General features: G+C 43.3%; 1 protein-coding gene and 1 long non-coding RNA gene across 2 annotated transcripts; one reads left to right on the forward strand and one right to left on the reverse strand.

Moving 5' to 3' along the window:
• COQ5 (coenzyme Q5, methyltransferase) lies at window positions 1–16,216 on the reverse strand. Its single transcript, XM_047761268.1, has 7 exons — window positions 15,989–16,216; window positions 10,869–11,018; window positions 9,517–9,738; window positions 4,127–4,233; window positions 1,432–1,520; window positions 776–887; window positions 1–689 (listed from the first exon to the last, which is right to left on the reverse strand). Exons 1-7 carry the CDS (start codon window positions 16,188–16,190, stop codon window positions 588–590), a joined length of 984 nt encoding a protein of 327 aa, XP_047617224.1. The 5' UTR covers window positions 16,191–16,216; the 3' UTR covers window positions 1–587.
• Window positions 5,238–7,740, forward strand: LOC125116237 (uncharacterized). Its single transcript, XR_007132285.1, has 2 exons — window positions 5,238–5,659; window positions 7,491–7,740. It is a non-coding gene; the product is annotated as an uncharacterized LOC125116237 (long non-coding RNA).
• Window positions 16,217–16,654: the final 438 nt, after the last annotated feature.

Here is a 16,654-nt window from a genome sequence, read left to right on the forward strand (position 1 = left end):
TGATGATAAAAGTACATTTATTTCAACTGTCCCTTCCCCCAAGAAAAAATGGCAAATACCACGCAAACTGTAAACTCATTTAGTGCTTCAGTGCATAATTTTAGCTATAATCCTTAGCCCTCTAGTTTGGGCCTTGGCATTTGGCCCCAGACTGAGTCCTATGCTGAAAGGTGGACTCAGGTACAGCTAGGAAGTTTTCTGGTTCTAATCCTTATTGGGTTCAAATGATTCATTATCCCTCAGGAAGGCAACACTGGCAGAGAAGCTACAAATACACTTCAAAACTAAATTTTAGTGCTGGTTTTACCTTAATCACATGCTGCACAGTCAAGAAAAATTAGTACGAGTTAAGCAAAAAGTATAGGCCAAATATCTCTGGAAGAAGGACTGAAGCAGCCCTTAAGGAAAACTGCAATAAAATGAGAGGAACTTGCTTCTTTCACTTCGAGATTGGTCACATCAGAACATGAGTTCAAGGCACACAGCCTTCAGAGATGTTCTGCTGCTGGTCTCACTAATCAGATTATCCTTCAGCTCCAGAGTTTTGAGAGGATGTGACTGGTTCATGCTCCAGGATCTCAAAGGAGTTATAGCTTGAAGCCAGAATGAATAGCTACAATGCCTGATGTTAGATTTTCATAAGTCACCTTCTGAAAACCTGCATCTTCTATCATCTCCTTGAACTCCTCCTAAAATATACCAAAAGAATGATAAAGCAAAAATTGCCTGGATTTCAACTGTAGGGGCTTTGTTGTAAGCAGTGGAAGCTTTGTACCTGAGATGGAAATTGTCGGATACTCTCTACAAGGTATTGGTAGGACTTCCAGTCTCCTGCAATGACCTCTCCCAGGACAGGAATGACCTGGAAGCTATATACATCATAGAGCCTAAACAAAAAGGCAAAAGATTTAGAACATGACCCTTAAGAAGCAAGAAGGTCTAAGCCTGGGGTCATAAAACTTAAAATACCTACAGGGGTCAGGAAAGTACCCGAAATAAGTGAAGTGGGTCAGGAGCAAGATCAATAGGTAGTAATGAGGGTGTGATGACAGGCACAGTTAGGAAGTACCATAAAAGTGGGGAAGGGCACTTACTACTCAGCTCTGACTATGGCCATGTAGGAACATGAGCTTAACCAGATTTTTACGCAAAATTTTCTGATTTTAAACTACAGAACCTAAGTCAATTTCTAAAATACTATGGGTCAAATCAAATACATAATGTGGGCTCCCCTGAGTCTCTGGTTACTGAACTGAAACTTTTGGCTGAAGGATGATGTCATTCAGGACTGGCTGACCTCTGAAGTGGCACTGTCCCTCAGGGATTCTGAGCTATGAGGTCTATGTTTATAGCTTACTGGCTATTTTCTATCCATTTTGGGGTGGGAAATCCTTGGCTTGGTGACAAAAACCAAGCCCTGTTAATACCAACCTGGATACGAGGGGGTTGTTCACTTGGCTAAACTCCAAACACAGGAACCGTCCTCCTGGTTTCAGGACCCGATGGGCTTCTTGGAGTGCCTAGGCAAGACAAGAATAATAGGGCAGCCCTCACTCAACTCCCAGAGACTGAAGCGGCATTAGCTTCTGTGGGCATCACAGAAGGTATTTTCCACAGACCCTGTATTCACTCTCAGCTGGGAAGCTGTAACAGCAGAAATAACCCATAGGCTCCTAAATTCTTTAGGCATTCTGCTGCCCGTGACTAGAGAAGGTTACTTGGAGTAATTTAAATGGACTCAGACTGGTACAGCCCCCACAGGGGGCAATTTTTGAATTACTTATGAAAATCACAATAGCTATCCTTCTCTGTGATCTAATAATTTTTTTTCACCATATGGTTTTACTTATATGTGGAATCTTAAAAATAAAACAAATGAACAAACATAACTGAAATGAACTCACAGGTCCAGAGAAAAAATATGTGTCACCAGAGGGGAGAAAGGTGGGGAAATGGGCAAAATACAAACGTAACTACAAAATTAAAAAAGTCATGGGGACATAACATACATTGTAGAGAATAGAGTCAATAATATTTTAGTCACTTTATGGTGACTGATGGTAACTAGACATTGTGGCGATCACTTTGTAATGTATAAAAACATTGGGAGTTCCCGATTTGGTGCAAAAGGGTCGGCAGTGTCTCTGCAGTGCCAGGATAGGTTCCGTCCCCTGCCCAGCATAGTGGGTTAAATAATCTGGCATTGTTGCACCTGCAGCATAGGTCACAACTGTGGCTTGGATCTGATCCCTAGCCCAGGAACTCCATATGCTCCACGGTGGCCAAAAAAGAAAAAACATAATAAAACATCAAATCACTACATTGTACACCTGAAACCGATCTAACAATTCTACTTCAAGGAACCTTACAGAACTGCTTCTGCCATGGGAGTGACATGGATTATTCATTATAGCATGGTTTGAACAGCATAAGATTAAAAACACTTTAACCATTAAATGAGACTGTCTAACTAATGGAATATATATATAAATGGAACCTATGCGGCTATTAAAAAAAGGAAGAGCTGGTGTTCTTTATGTGCTGACTTGGAAAAGCCTTCAGGGAGTGTGTGTGTGTGTGTGTGTGTGTGTGTGTGTGTGTGTGTGTGTGTGTGTATACAGTGGCAACTCCTGCAGGGTGTGTTTTTAAGGAAAAAAAAAAAGCAATGGGCAAAATGTTTCATAAAGAGTTCCAGGAGTTCCCATCGTGGCTCAGTGGTTAATAAACCTGACTAGTATCCATGAGGATGCGGATTTGATTCCCGCCCTTGATCAGTGGGTTAAGGATCTAGCACTGCCGTGTACCCTGGTATAGGTCACAGATGCGGCTTGGATCCTGTGTTGCTGTGGTTGTGACGTAGGCTGGCAGCTGTAGCTCTGATGTGACACCTAACCTGGGAACCTCCATATGTCCTTGGGTGTAGCCCTAAAAAGCAAAGCAAAAATAAATAAATAAATAAATAAATAAATAGTTCTTTTGTGGTGTAGTGGGTTAAGGATCTGGTGTTGTCACTGAAGTAGCTTGGGTCCTTGCTGTGGTGTGGGTCCGATTCCAGGCCCAGGAAGTCCCCCATGCCACAGGTGTGGACCAAAAAAAAAAATTAAAGACAATAAGGAGTTCCCATCATGGCTCAGTGTGTTAAGAACTCAACTAGTATCCATGAGGATGTGGGTTTGCTCAGTGGGTTAAGGACCTGGTATTGCCGCAAGCTGTGGTGCAGGTCACAGATGTGGTTCAGATCTGGCGTTGCTGTGGCTGTGGTGTAGGCTGGCAGCTGCAGCTCCAATTTCACCCTTAGCCTGGGAACTTCCACATGCCACAGGGTATACACTAAAAAGAAAAGAAAAATAAAGAAAATAAATATACCTAATTAGCACAAAACATTTTTGCAAAGATACATTAAGAAATCAGTGACTGTCTGCAGGAGGTGCAGGCACTGAATGGTTGGTACACAAGGGTGAAGACTTTTACTGAAGTATCTTCTTAAACTTTGAATCTATGAAAAAAAAAATTTTTAATTTAAAAGGAAAAATAAACTGGCTATAGACAATGGGACAGGTCATAAAAATGAAGTTTAAGCACACCACAAAGGATGTCCCATATCCAGCTAACTAGAGTCACATCACAGAAACGAAACTGGGTGCCTTGCTCATCATCTTTGAATGTTTGGATGAATGCTAAAATAAAGAGCTGCATCAGATTAAGAGCTGAACATTCCCTTCTTCCTATAGAGGAACTATGAATTTAGCTACCTTCTGCCAAAACTGGGCTTAAGTGCCTTTTTCTGTGTCAGCCTTAGAAATGCCTCTGATCTGCAAATTCACATAGATGACTTCACAAGTGACAAGCAGCAGATGAGATGACAGAGCAAGACTAACAGTCTCCAAGATGTAAATACCAATCCAAGCAACAAAGGCTTCTACGGGGGTCTACTCTGTGTTTCTGGCTTTTTCAATTTTGTGAGCAAGAAAACCGGCAACTTAAAGGATAAAGACCTCTAAGCCCAAAACATTCAACTCAGGAGCTGGGCCCAGAGAAGACTCTCTCCCTCTTTGTTCACTGACTCAGCCACTCCAGGAGAACTAATACCCTGAGTTGAGGAAGCTGAGGATGCAGCCACCCGTACCCGATCAATGTGTGTGACATTCCGGATCCCAAAGGCAATGGTGTAAACATCAAACTTGTCATCATCAAAGGGTAGCTCTTCAGCATCTCCCAATACCCAATCAAGTCCTGAAAGAGAAAAGCAGTTCTGGTCTCAGTCTGGGTGGCTGTCTCCTCTGTACCCAAAGAACTGTCAAACCTAAAAAGGGGGTCATAAGAGCCCCTGCATTTGTAGTCAGCTGGACAGAAGTATGAGTAAGCCGGGCCACCCTGTTTGTGGCTGGCTTGTGAAGTGGGGGGAGTCTTATGGCAATAAGCCCTGAAACCCGTGGAATCTGATGCCAACTCTGGGTAATTAGCATAAGAACTGAATTGCTGGGACACCTGGTCGGTGTCAGAGAATCGGAGAACTGTTTGGTGCTGGGAGAACATCACATGTGTGTTATCTGGTGTCAGAAAACACACACCTGCCTTCTCAAGTGGATTCCTGGCCACTGTTTTCATGGCCTCCTCCAGTCCTGAGAATTTGAAGCTGGGGTCCTTGAAGTTTAGCAGGAAGTCCCTCTGAGGTTCTCAGAGTAGACCCTGGTTACTTAGTTATGCTTTATCCTCAGGCGATTTTTATCCAACTAAGTGTTTTGTGTAGAGCACTATGGTTAAGAGTCCAGGTCCTGGGGTTGCCTGTGTTCTAATTCCCCATTTGTTAGCGAAATAATGGTTTTTTTTTTTGGCCATGCCCAAGGCATACAGAGGTTCCTGGGTCAGGGATCAAACCTGCGCCACAGCAGTAACCAGAGCCACAGCAGTGACAATAGCAAATCCTTAATCCACCAGACCACAAGGGAACTCCTAGCTATATAATCTTGAATAAATTATCTTGCCTCAGTTTCCTAGTCTGCAAAATGGACTTAATAATAGTACTTCATTCAGAAGGTCATTGGAAATATTCTAAGTACATAATTTAGCATAGTTCTACTAGAATAATAGAGAAGCAGTGTCTTGACCCCAAATCTGGTTATGAATTCAGAAAACATCCAAGAGAGCCCCCTATCAGGGTAGCTATATCCTCTGATGATTTTTTTTTCTTTAATTCAATAAACTTTATTATATTTATAGTTGAACAACCACCATCACAACCTAATTCTAGAACATTTCCATCCCAATCCTCTGAGGATTCTGATTCAGCTTTAATATTATTAAAGATGAATGAAAATAATCCTCCTGGAAAGTACGCTTAAAAATAAGCATACCCTGGAATTCTCTTGTGGCACAGTGGTTTTAGGATATGGCATTGTCACTGCAGCAGCTTGGGTTACTGCTGTGGCACAGGTTTCATCCATGGTCAAGAAACTTCTATATGCCATGAATGCAGCCCCCCCTCCCAAAAAAAAAGCATACTCTTTGACCCAGCTATTTCATTTTTAGGAGGAGGACATCAATGACAACATGATTCCTCAAAGCTACGGCTTACTAAGCACACAATGGCAAGGTCTGTCTTCTCACATCCTCATACCAACTCCATGAGACAGCTGTTACAATCATCGTCACGTTTCAGGTAAGCAAAACTGAGTATCAGAAAGGCGACTGCAGCTTGCCCAAGGTCACATTTTTGGCCATACCTGTGGCATACAGAAGTTTCTGGGTCAGGGATTGAGCCTGTGCCGCAGCTATGATCCAAGTCACAGCAACAACAATGCTGGATCCTTAACCCACAGAGCCACCAGGGAATTCCCCAGACCTATGTTCTTAGAGGTTATGGTATAGTACCTCCTTATTATTTTCTCCATTTTACAGATAAGGTAATTGAAATTCAGAGTGTTTAAACACTTGTCCAGCTTTTATACAGTCAGTAAAAAAAAAAATTAATGAATGCATGCCAAAATTCATAAAATAAAGATGTCACAATGTAGTGCTACATGCAAAAACATTAGAAAAAGTGAAAGGTTATGTAAACTGGTTATGTGAATCATGAAACATCCAAATGAGGAAATGTTGTGAAAAATAATAATTTTAAGGAATTTTTAATAACATGGAAGAACCTCACAATACAATGTTGAATTAACGCAGTATACTTAATTATATATACAGGATGTTCTCAATTTTTTTTTCTTTTCTTTTTTTTGTCTTTTTGCCTTCTCTAGGGCCGCTCCCACAGCATATGGAGGTTCCCAGGCTAGGGGTCGAATCGCAGCTGTAGCTGTCAGCCTACATCACAGCCACAGCAACGCGGGATCCGAGCCAAGTCTGCGACCTACACCACAGCTCATGGCAACGCCGGATCGTTAACCCACTGAGCAAGGGCAGGGATCGAACCCACAACCTCATGGTTCCTAGTCGCATTTGCTAACCACTGCGCCATGACGGGAACTCCTATATCACTTTTATAACCCATCAAAAAATCTTCTTAAGGTTCCTGGTCTCCAAGCTTCCATTTGGGAAGGAAGTGTTACACATGAAAATGTAAGTGAACACATTAACAGCACTACACACAAAACACCCTTACATTAACTTTTATAATTATTAAACAGTTTCTAAAAAACAAAACAAAACAAAAAATTTGGAGTTCCCGTTGTGGTGTACCAGAAACGAATCTGACTAGGAACCATGAGGTTATGGGTTCGATCCCTGGCCTCATTCAATGGGTTGAGGATCCGGTGTTGCCATGAGCTGTGGTGTAGGTCATGGACGTGGCTCGGATCCAGAGTTGCTGTGGCTGTGGCACAGGCCGGCCGCTGTAGCTCTGTCTGGACCCCTAGCCTGGGAACCTTCATAATGCCTCGGGCGTGCCCCTAAAAAGACAAAAAACAAACAAACAAAAAAAACCCCACAATTTCTAGGATCCTCCTACTTAGTTTCAACTTTTTTGCATGATATTTTTTGCAAAGGCATTAATATTGGAGATTGATAAAGCAAGGAGAGAGATTAAAAAAACAAAACTGTACTATATAGCACTTAATGAATCCTCTGAAGGTGGAATTGTTTTTGCTCTTAGAAGAACTTGAAGGTCAAGCTATGCTATGGAAGGGGTGATTCCAGACGTGGAACATTACTTATCATTTCCACCTTTGTTCTCCATTCTTTATAGCTAAACACCAGAGAGAAGGGAAACACGTTTCTCAGTAGGAGTAAGGAAACACAGTCTCTTTGTCTAGAAACACTAGTGACTGTGGGCCTTCTGATCAGTGATGATGGTTAACAAAAGAGCCCTTCATATGGAGGACCAAGTGGGCTGCAGTACGTCTAGGCTGCTTGTTCTGGGGGTGGGAGGAGGCCAAGGAAGAATTGAGCTAAAATAACCTGAGACTCTCGGTGGTAGGAGGAGAGAAATGCTGATTTTTGACCCCAGGGACCTGGTTTTCTTTGTTGTGTATCACTGCTTCTGGCAGGAGCTGCCTGCAGTGCTTGGCCAGCGTGGAAGAGGGCAGTGCAGTGGCTTTCTAACTGAGGGCAAAAATCTTCCACCGGCTGCTGAGAGTGCTCTGCCAAGGAAGTTTGAGGACGACTATTTATGGGTCTTTCTTCAACTGCATCAGTTGTGGCATTTGAGAAACTGATGTTGAGCTAAAGCTACGAGTGCAAAAAGCCTTTTTTGGAGGAGTATGGGGGATTAGGAGAGATACCTGGGAAAGATAAAAAGAAGAGGAAATAAGATCGAGTGGGAAAAGCATAGACATTGATGTAGATCTGATGAAGCCTTGGTCTACCTGAGAGGGAGCTCTGGAGCAAAGACTGCCTATGAAAAGAGTCCCAAGTGGAATGTAAACTGGTACAGCCACTATGGAGAACAGTTTGGAGATACCTTAGAAATCTATACATAGAACTTCCATATGACCCCGCAATCCCACTCTTGGGCATCTATCTGGACAAAACTCTCCTTAAAAGAGACACGTGCACCCGCATGTTCATTGCAGCACTATTCACAATAGCCAGGACATGGAAACAACCCAAATGTCCATCGACAGATGATTGGATTCGGAAGATGTGGTATATATATATATATATACACAATGGAATACTACTCAGCCATAAAAAAGAATGACATAATGCCATTTGCAGCAACATGGATGGAACTAGAGACTCTCATACTGAGTGAAATGAGCCAGAAAGACAAAGACAAATACCATATGATATCACTTATAACTGGAATCTAATATCCAGCACAAATGACCATCTCCTCAGAAAAGAAAATCATGGACTTGGAGAAGAGACTTGTGGCTGCCTGATGGGAGGGGGAGGGAGTGGGAGGGATCGGGAGCTTGGGCTTATCAGACACAACTTAGAATAGATTTACAAGGAGATCCTGCTGAATAGCATTGAGAACTTTGTCTAGATACTCATGTTGCAACAGAAGAAAGGCTGGGGGAAAAAATGTAATTGTAATGTATACATGTAAGGATAACCTAACCCCCTTGCTGCACAGTGGGAAAATTAAAAAAAAAAAAGAAAAGAGTCCCAAGTGGAAATATCCAGGCCTCACTAGCCCCACAGTGCTCAGCCATTGGCTCAAGGCTACCAGGAGAGGGCCTGGTTCGAAAGCTGAGGCAGAGCTTAGTTCTGGCACGGGGATAATACGGCACTAGGAGGAGTTCCCGTTGTGGCTCAGTGGTTAACGAACCACTAGTATCCATGAGGATGTGGGTTTGATCCTTGGCTTCGCTCAGTGAGTTAAGGATGTGGTGTTGCTGTGAGCTGTGATGTAGGTCACAGACACAGATGCGATCTGGCATGGCTATGGCTGGTGGCTACAGCTCCGATTAGACCCCTAGCCTGGGAACTGCCATATGCCACAGGTGAAGCCCTAAAAAAGCAAAAAAAACTAGGGTACTGGGGTCACTGGGGAGCTGCTGGGAATTAAAGCCAAACTTCTGTCTCAGGGAGTTCCCCTTGTGGCTCAGTGGGTTATGAACCCGACTGGTATCCATAGGATGAGGTTCAATCCCTGGCCTCACTCAGCGGGTTAAGGATCCAGCATTGCAGGTAAGGCTCAAATTTGGCATTGCCCTGGCTGTGGTGTAGGCTGGCTGCTGCAGCTCTGATTTTACCCCTAGCCTGGAAACCTCTGTATGCAGCAGCTGTGGCCCTAAAAAGCAAAGCAAAACAAAACAAGACAAAAACGCTAATTTCTGTCTCAGGGTTCAAGAGCTCAAATTCAGGATCTGCCATTTAAATTGTGTTACTTAAGATGCTTAACATCTCTGGGTTCTGGTTATCTCCCCTGTCACACCTAACACCTTGGGTTGCTGAGATAACATATGTAACAGCATACACACTGGACTCAACCACACAAATTCTCTTCAATGCCTACCTATGAGTTTTTGAAACCTGGAAATAAAGCACTTTGGCACTGTTCATATTCCATCTTACTTTGTAAGCACAAACATCTCCTCCAGGTCCACTTTCTGTAGGACTTACCAGCTTTGTATCCCTGGGCACAGGCTTTCCGTCTTCCAATCTTTAGCATCTCCTTGTTGATGTCACAGATCATGACGTGAGAACCACCCAAGGAATCCTCTTCATTCTGGTACTTTTTGGCAATTTCTTCCCAGGATAAATTTTGTTGGGCCCTTAACTGCCTCTTCTGCTTTCTCTGATGCTGCGCCTGAACATAATTAAGGAAACGGAATGCGATGTCACCTGTGGGAAGCCACCAGGAGGAAAGATCAAACACAAACAAAATCAGCATTTCTTAAACCCAAAAGAAGAAACAAAGGTACAGGGATTGAGGAATGTGTGAAAACTGAAGTTTATATATTTATCTCTACAGTAACTTTTTTTTAACAACAAATTTTTAACTTCTAATTTTTTTTTTGTCTTTTTGCTATTTCTTTGGGCTGCTCCCGTGGCATATGGAGGTTCCCAGGCTAGGGGTCTAATCGGAGCTGTAGCCACTGGCCTACGCCACAGTCACAGCAACACAGGATCTGAGCCGCGTCTGCAACCTACACCACAGCCCACGGCAACGCCGGATCGTTAACCCACTGAGCAAGGGCAGGGACCGAACCCGCAACCTCATGGTTGCTGGTCGGATTTGTTAACCACTGCGCCATCTCTCTGTGCAAGTTTGGTTTCTTCAGATGTCTAGAATTGGAAGTGTGGGATCCTAGACTGTGAACACTTTAGGTTTTGACAGATTCTCTAAATTGTCCTCCACTTTGCTGCTGTTTGTGCTTCCTCTGGGAAGAGGACCAACGAAGCCACACATAAACATGTTTCAAATATGGACATTATTCTACTTTAATTTATTATTATACATTATTATATAGAATAGGTTATCACATAATTACTTTATTATACATTATGACATTTTTCTCTCCAAATGCCCAGTGTGTACCAGGTAACAAAGGACCATCCATAAACAAGGAGCTTTTGATATCTGATATGACAGTGAATTAGGCAGAAAAGGCTGCCTAAAAAGCTTATATATTGTATGATAACCCCCCAACACATACCTGCCAAAGAAAAAGGTAAAGTGGTCTGGCTAAAAGTTAATCGGAAGGTAAAACAGTTGTTTAGGTGGGGAAATGCCACTGGAATAAATTGGACTTTTTATTTTGTAATCCTTTGAATTTAGAAAAGTGAACAGCACAAAGTGCTTTTGACTGACATTCAGTTAAAAAGATAGCAACCCTTTCTTAGAAATGTACTGATTTTCAATTATCATCTTCAGCCTAATGGCAGGTGAAATAGCTCATTCCAACGAGAGTCACTAATTTTTATAAAAAAAGGTACTCAGTGGCACCTAAGGATACCAAATTGGACATTACCTGTGCCTCCAGCAACATCAAGCAGCTGGGTGCCAGGAAACGGGTGCATCTTCCAGAGCAGCAAATCCTTCCAAAGACGATGGATACCAAGACTCATCATATCGTTCATCACATCATACTTCTTGGCCACACTTTCAAACACCTGATAGACTTGACATGAGAGAAATAAAACATGATGTATTAACCTGGAAAAATCCTAAATGAAAGCTCCCCACTCTCCATGAAATTAACTGTGTAAGGTGGAGCCAAACCATGATGCTTGATGCCTAAATCTACACCATAACATTACTTCTTTTGTTGTTGTTTTTGCCATGTGGAAGTTTCTGGGCCAGGAATTGAACCTGCGCCACAGCAGTGAAACAAGCTGCTGCAGCAATAATGCTGCTGCAGTGACAACTCCAGATTCTTAACCTGCTGTGCCACAACAGAACTCCAATGCTACCTCTTTTCAAAGAGGCTTAAATTACTTCACATAAGACAACCACCTTGGAGTTCCCGTTATAGCTCAGTGGTTAACAAATCCGACTAGGAACCATGAGGTTTCAGATCGATCCCTGGCCTTGCTCAGCGAGTTAAGGATCTGGCATTGCCGTGAGCTGTGGTGTAGGTTGCAGACGCGGCTCGGATCTCGAGTTGCTGTGGCTCTGGTGTAGGCCGGCAGCTGCAGCTCCAATTCGACCCCTAGCCTGGGAACCTCCATATGCTGCAGAAGCAGCTCTAGAAAAGGCAAAAAGACAAAAAAGAAAAAGGAAACAACCTCTTGGAGTTCCCGTCATGGCACAGCAGAAACGAATCTGACTAGGAACGATGAGGTTGTGAGTTCGATCCCTGGCCTCCATCAGTGGCTTAAGGATCTGGTGTTGCCGTGAGCTGTGGTGTAAGTCACAGATGCAGCTCAGATCCTGCATTGCTGTGGCTGTGGTGTAGGCCGGTAGCTGTAGCTCTGATTTGCCCCCACCTTGGGAGCCTCCATATTCCACAGGTATGGCCCTAAAAAGCCAAAAAAAAAAAAAAAAAAAAAGACAACAAAGTACATTTGAAAGATGTGACAAATGTATGGGAAAACCTGAGTTCATCTCTGCCTGCATCACTGAGAAAAATTTCAGGTACAACTTGGTGGGCAGATGGATGGCCCTGTGAATCAGGGCCAAGTCATACTGTAGAGGTACCTCATGAATCTCCTCCACAGGACTGAGGCACAATGTGGATCTGGGCTAGCTGGAGAGAGAAGGAATTTATTATCCAAGACACTTTAAAGCACAGGCTACATTTAATTTCTTTGTACCTCCATGTCTGCTCATAAGATGAGAATACAGTGCCAACCCCCTACCTGCCTGCCATAAGGCTGAATTAGGTAATGAAGGGGAGAAAACTTGGAGTTCCTCAATGATATGTGCTACTTACATCCTAAATATTACTGTCTTCTGCTGAGTCAGCAAATACAGGACTCCCTCCCCACCCCCCGCCCTTTACCTCAATCTTGAATGCCTATTCTCAACCCTGGGATCCTAAAAGCTTGCTTTTTGCTTTTGAACATCTTTTAAGAGGGATGCTAAGGTTCAGCTCACTGAGTATAAGCCCTTCTTGCTTTTCATGGTTCTCATACACAAGAATTTGAGTTATTATGGTTTAAATAACAGTAGTTTCTAGCAATGTCATTCAAATACAACAGTATATTATCTGTGAGTAACTTCGTAAAGTTCAAATTTTGCTGATTTTTTAGTCCACAAATCACTTCGTACACAACAGATATACATCATGATCAGAATGCAATCATGTCACTTCTTTCAGTTTGTAGGTGGTTGGTCACTATACATCAGTTATTTTGTTCACATGCAGATAGCAAAGCAAGTAGTTGTTTTACCTCCTTATTTCTCAGTTGTAAATCCTTATGAAATTGGCCAATGAAAATGAAAGTGCAACAAATAATGAAAAGTAATAATGCTGGAAGTGAAATTTGAATAGAATGTCAATAGAGTTATGGGAGAAACATGACCAGGGCAATATGGATACTGCTGCCATTTGAGTTTTGTTTTGTTTTGTTTTGTTTGCTTTTTAGGGCTATGCCCGTGGCATATGGTAGTTCCCAGGTGAGAGATTTTAGATATGCAGCCAGAGGAACTTTGGGAAGTTGAAGTTATGGATGTAAATGAGAAGGTGGTTGTGATGAAAAGGTTTAAGATGACCCACAGGAAATGATGCCAGCCAAAAAGTTCACATTAAAGGAGGAATTCTTGGAGATAGTTCATGCAATTAAGTGAAAGGATAAAATATTAGAAGCTGATTTTTTTTTGTCTTTTCTTGGGCTGCTCCTGCGGCATATGGAGGTTCCCAGGCCAGGGGTCTAATAGGGGCTGTAGCCGCCGGCTTACACCACAGCCACAGCAACGCAGGATCTGAGCTGCGTCTGTGACTTACACCACAGGTCACGGCAACGCTGGATCCTTAACCCACTGATTGAGGACAGGGATCAAACCCACAACCTCACAGTTCCTAGTCGGATTCATTAACCACTGAGCCACGACAGGAACTCCTAGAAGCTGGTCGAAAGGTAGAATGGAGTATGGCAATTTGCCAAGCCATGGAGCCAGTGTTTACTCCCTGTTGTAAATTATATGATGAAAAAGTAGCAAACAGTGTTTAAAACTACTGGTGGTAATTTTTTTACAAAGGAACAAAACAATTTATTTAAACCTCAATCTTGGAGTTCCCGTCGTGGCGCAGTGGTTAACGAATCCGACTAGGAACCATGAGGTTGTGGGTTCGATCCCTGCCCTTGATCAGTGGGTTAACGATCCAGCGTTGCCTTGACCTGTGGTGTAGGTTGCAGACGTGGCTCGGATCCTGTGTTGCTGTGGCTCTGGCATAGGCTGGTGGCTACAGCTCCGATTCGACCCCTAGCCTGGGAACCTCCATGTGCCGCAGGAGCGGCCCAAGAAATGGCAAAAAGACAAAAAAAACCCTCAATCTCTTTAATTTTTAATTAGAATTTTAATTAAAAAGTTTAAACTTAAAAATTCAAACTGTATTAAATCTAATTTTAAATTAGTGTGCTAAGTAAATATGAATTTTACTATTTTTCCATTTCCTTATAAATTTATAACTGACAGTAAGAGAGTTTTTGTACAACTCTTCTTCTGTTTTTAATGGCCACACCCACGGCATATGGAGGTTCCTGGGCCAGGGATTGAATCTCAGCTGCAGCTGTGACCTATGCCCTATCCTATGCAACCAGTCCAGCAACGCCGGATCCTTTAACCCATTGCGTAGGGCAGGGGATGGAATGCATGCTTTTGCAGCAACCTAAGTTGGTGCAATTGGATTCTTAACCCACTGCGCCGGGGCAGGAACTCCCTAATGTAAAATATTTTAAAAGGTTTCAGGGCCTCAATAAAAGTTCACTATCATTTAATTTTTTTATTTTATTATTTTTTTTCATTTTTAGGCCCACACCCAAGACATATGAAGGCTAGGGGTCAAATCAGAGCTGTAGACTCGTGTGGGACCTGCACCACAGCCACAGCAAGCACATCCCTGACACACTGAACGAGGCCAGGGATCGAATCCACATCCTCATGGATATTAGTCAGATTTGTTTCCGCTGCGCCACAATGGGAACTCCAGTTTACTATCATTTTATTTAGTTCAATTTATTTCACTCTACAACCAGTTATAAATGTCCTAATGTACATGAAGCACTGTTCTAGCTTTCTGGGGATTCACAGTGAAATTTTAATTTAAATTCAATGTTTAGAACTATATATTTAGTAAGGTTGAGGTGACAAGTAATACAGTGTAATAGTCATTAAGAGAATGGGAAATTCCACTGTGGCTCTTTCTCTTATTTCCTGGTTGACTATAAGCCAAGTGAAGGAACCTCAGAACCTCACCTTATCCACACGTAATAATGGGCATAATACCTTCCCCCTCTTACAAAGGGTATAGCTGGCGTTTTATTTTTCTCTCTTTAGGGCTGCACCCTCAGCATGTGGAAGTTCCCAGACTAGGGGTTGAATCAGAGCTGCAGCTGTCAGCCAATGCCACAGTGACTCCAGATAAAGCTGCATCTGCAATCTAAGCAGCAACTTGTGGCAAGGCCGAATCCTTAACCTACTGAGAAAGACCAGGGATAGAACCCACATCCTCATGGATACTAGTTGGGTTCTTACCCACTGAGCCACAACAGGAACTCCACAGTTGGCATTTTAAAACAGTTCTTTTCCTTTCCCATGCCTGTGCCACAGTGCTGGACATGAAGGAACTGCTCAAAAATATCTAACGTTTATTGAGCAATTACGAAGTGCCAGGCATTGCTGAAAATTCTTTAGTGCATGAAGTAATCTAATCTTCACAAGAACTCTATGAAAAAAATTACTATTGTTCCTGTCAAATTTGGGAGTTGAGACATAGAAAATAGGTTTCTTCTTTCTTTCTACAAAAAAATGGCCTATCCCTTTAGCAAGAGCTGAAGAATGTGGCCTCTGTAGTCAGTCCAAACTGGGTTGGAATACTAGTTCCACCACCTACTGTTAAATTGGGTTCCTTTTTTTTTCGTCTTTTCTAGGGCCGCACCTGCCACGTATGAGGTTCCCAAGCTAGGTGTTGAATCGGAGCTGTAGCCACTGGCCACAGCCACGCCGAATCCCAGCCGTGTCTGCAACCTACACCACAGCTGACGGCAACGCCGTATCCTTAACCCACTGAGCGAGGCCAGGGGTCGAACCCGAAACCTCATGGTTCCTAGTTGGATTCGTTAACCACTGAGCCACGATGGGAACTCCAGAGCAAGTTTTTGTTTAATCTTTTCAAATTTCAATTTCCTCATGTGTAACATGCAATAACAATGCCGACCATCGGAAGCAGAAATGAGGATTGGAAATAATGTCTGCACAATGCTTGGCACATAAACGCTCAACTGATGGGATTTCAAGAGAACTACTCTGCTTAAAAAGAGGAGGCGTCAAAGTTTGGCGGTCAGGCGGGGGGTACTCCTTGGAGGTCAGGACTGCATAAGCTACAGTATCGGAGCTAAAAGGACGTTAAGTTAACCCTTAGTTTGGGCAAAAGAAACCAGATTGCAGACAATCAGAGCCCCCGATCCGCCCTCTCAACCCTTTCACCTTTGCCCCCCTTTTCCTCTTCCGACACAGTCTCAAACCCGAAGTGCGTTTCCGTTGCCCGCTTCTCTTGGGAGAAAGGCCGTGCACCCAGCGGGCTCCTGGGCCACGAGCTACGAAGCCCAGGAATTCTGCAGCCCGGCATCACCCGCGACAATCCACAGCAGCAGAAGCTCCACAGAGCCCAGCTTCTGGGGGCCGCCATCTTGCAGTCGAGTGACCGCCGCCAGGCAGCACTCGCGTTGCTTCATTCGATGGGTGACGGCGGCCGGCCGGAGACATTATTAGCTGAACGCGTCCTGAAACCTGATATTAAGCTGCAGGATCTCTGGGATCCAGAGGCCATTAAATCTTTGAGTACCCGAAAACCCTTTTCCTCTTTTTCCCCAAATTGAATATAGAATTCACCAGGAATGAGCAGAACTTAGGGAAAACCCCCATCACCTCACAGAGGCCATAACTCTGAATCTTGCCAACCTGTGGTACTTGCTCTCAAGATACCTAGTAACTCTTGTTTTCTGGTGCAGAAGTGTGCAAACAGAGGTAACAGTGTGGTGAAAGGCTAAGATTACAGGGTTGATTTTCGAAATCTTTGGTGTGCATAAGAATCACCTGTTTTGATCTTTAAAGTGCCAATACCTGGGTCCAAAATACCAGAGATTTTGAATC

The sequence above is a fragment of the Phacochoerus africanus genome, chromosome 15 (genome assembly GCF_016906955.1).
Source record: "Phacochoerus africanus isolate WHEZ1 chromosome 15, ROS_Pafr_v1, whole genome shotgun sequence".
In the NCBI taxonomy this organism is placed as follows: domain Eukaryota; kingdom Metazoa; phylum Chordata; class Mammalia; order Artiodactyla; family Suidae; genus Phacochoerus; species Phacochoerus africanus.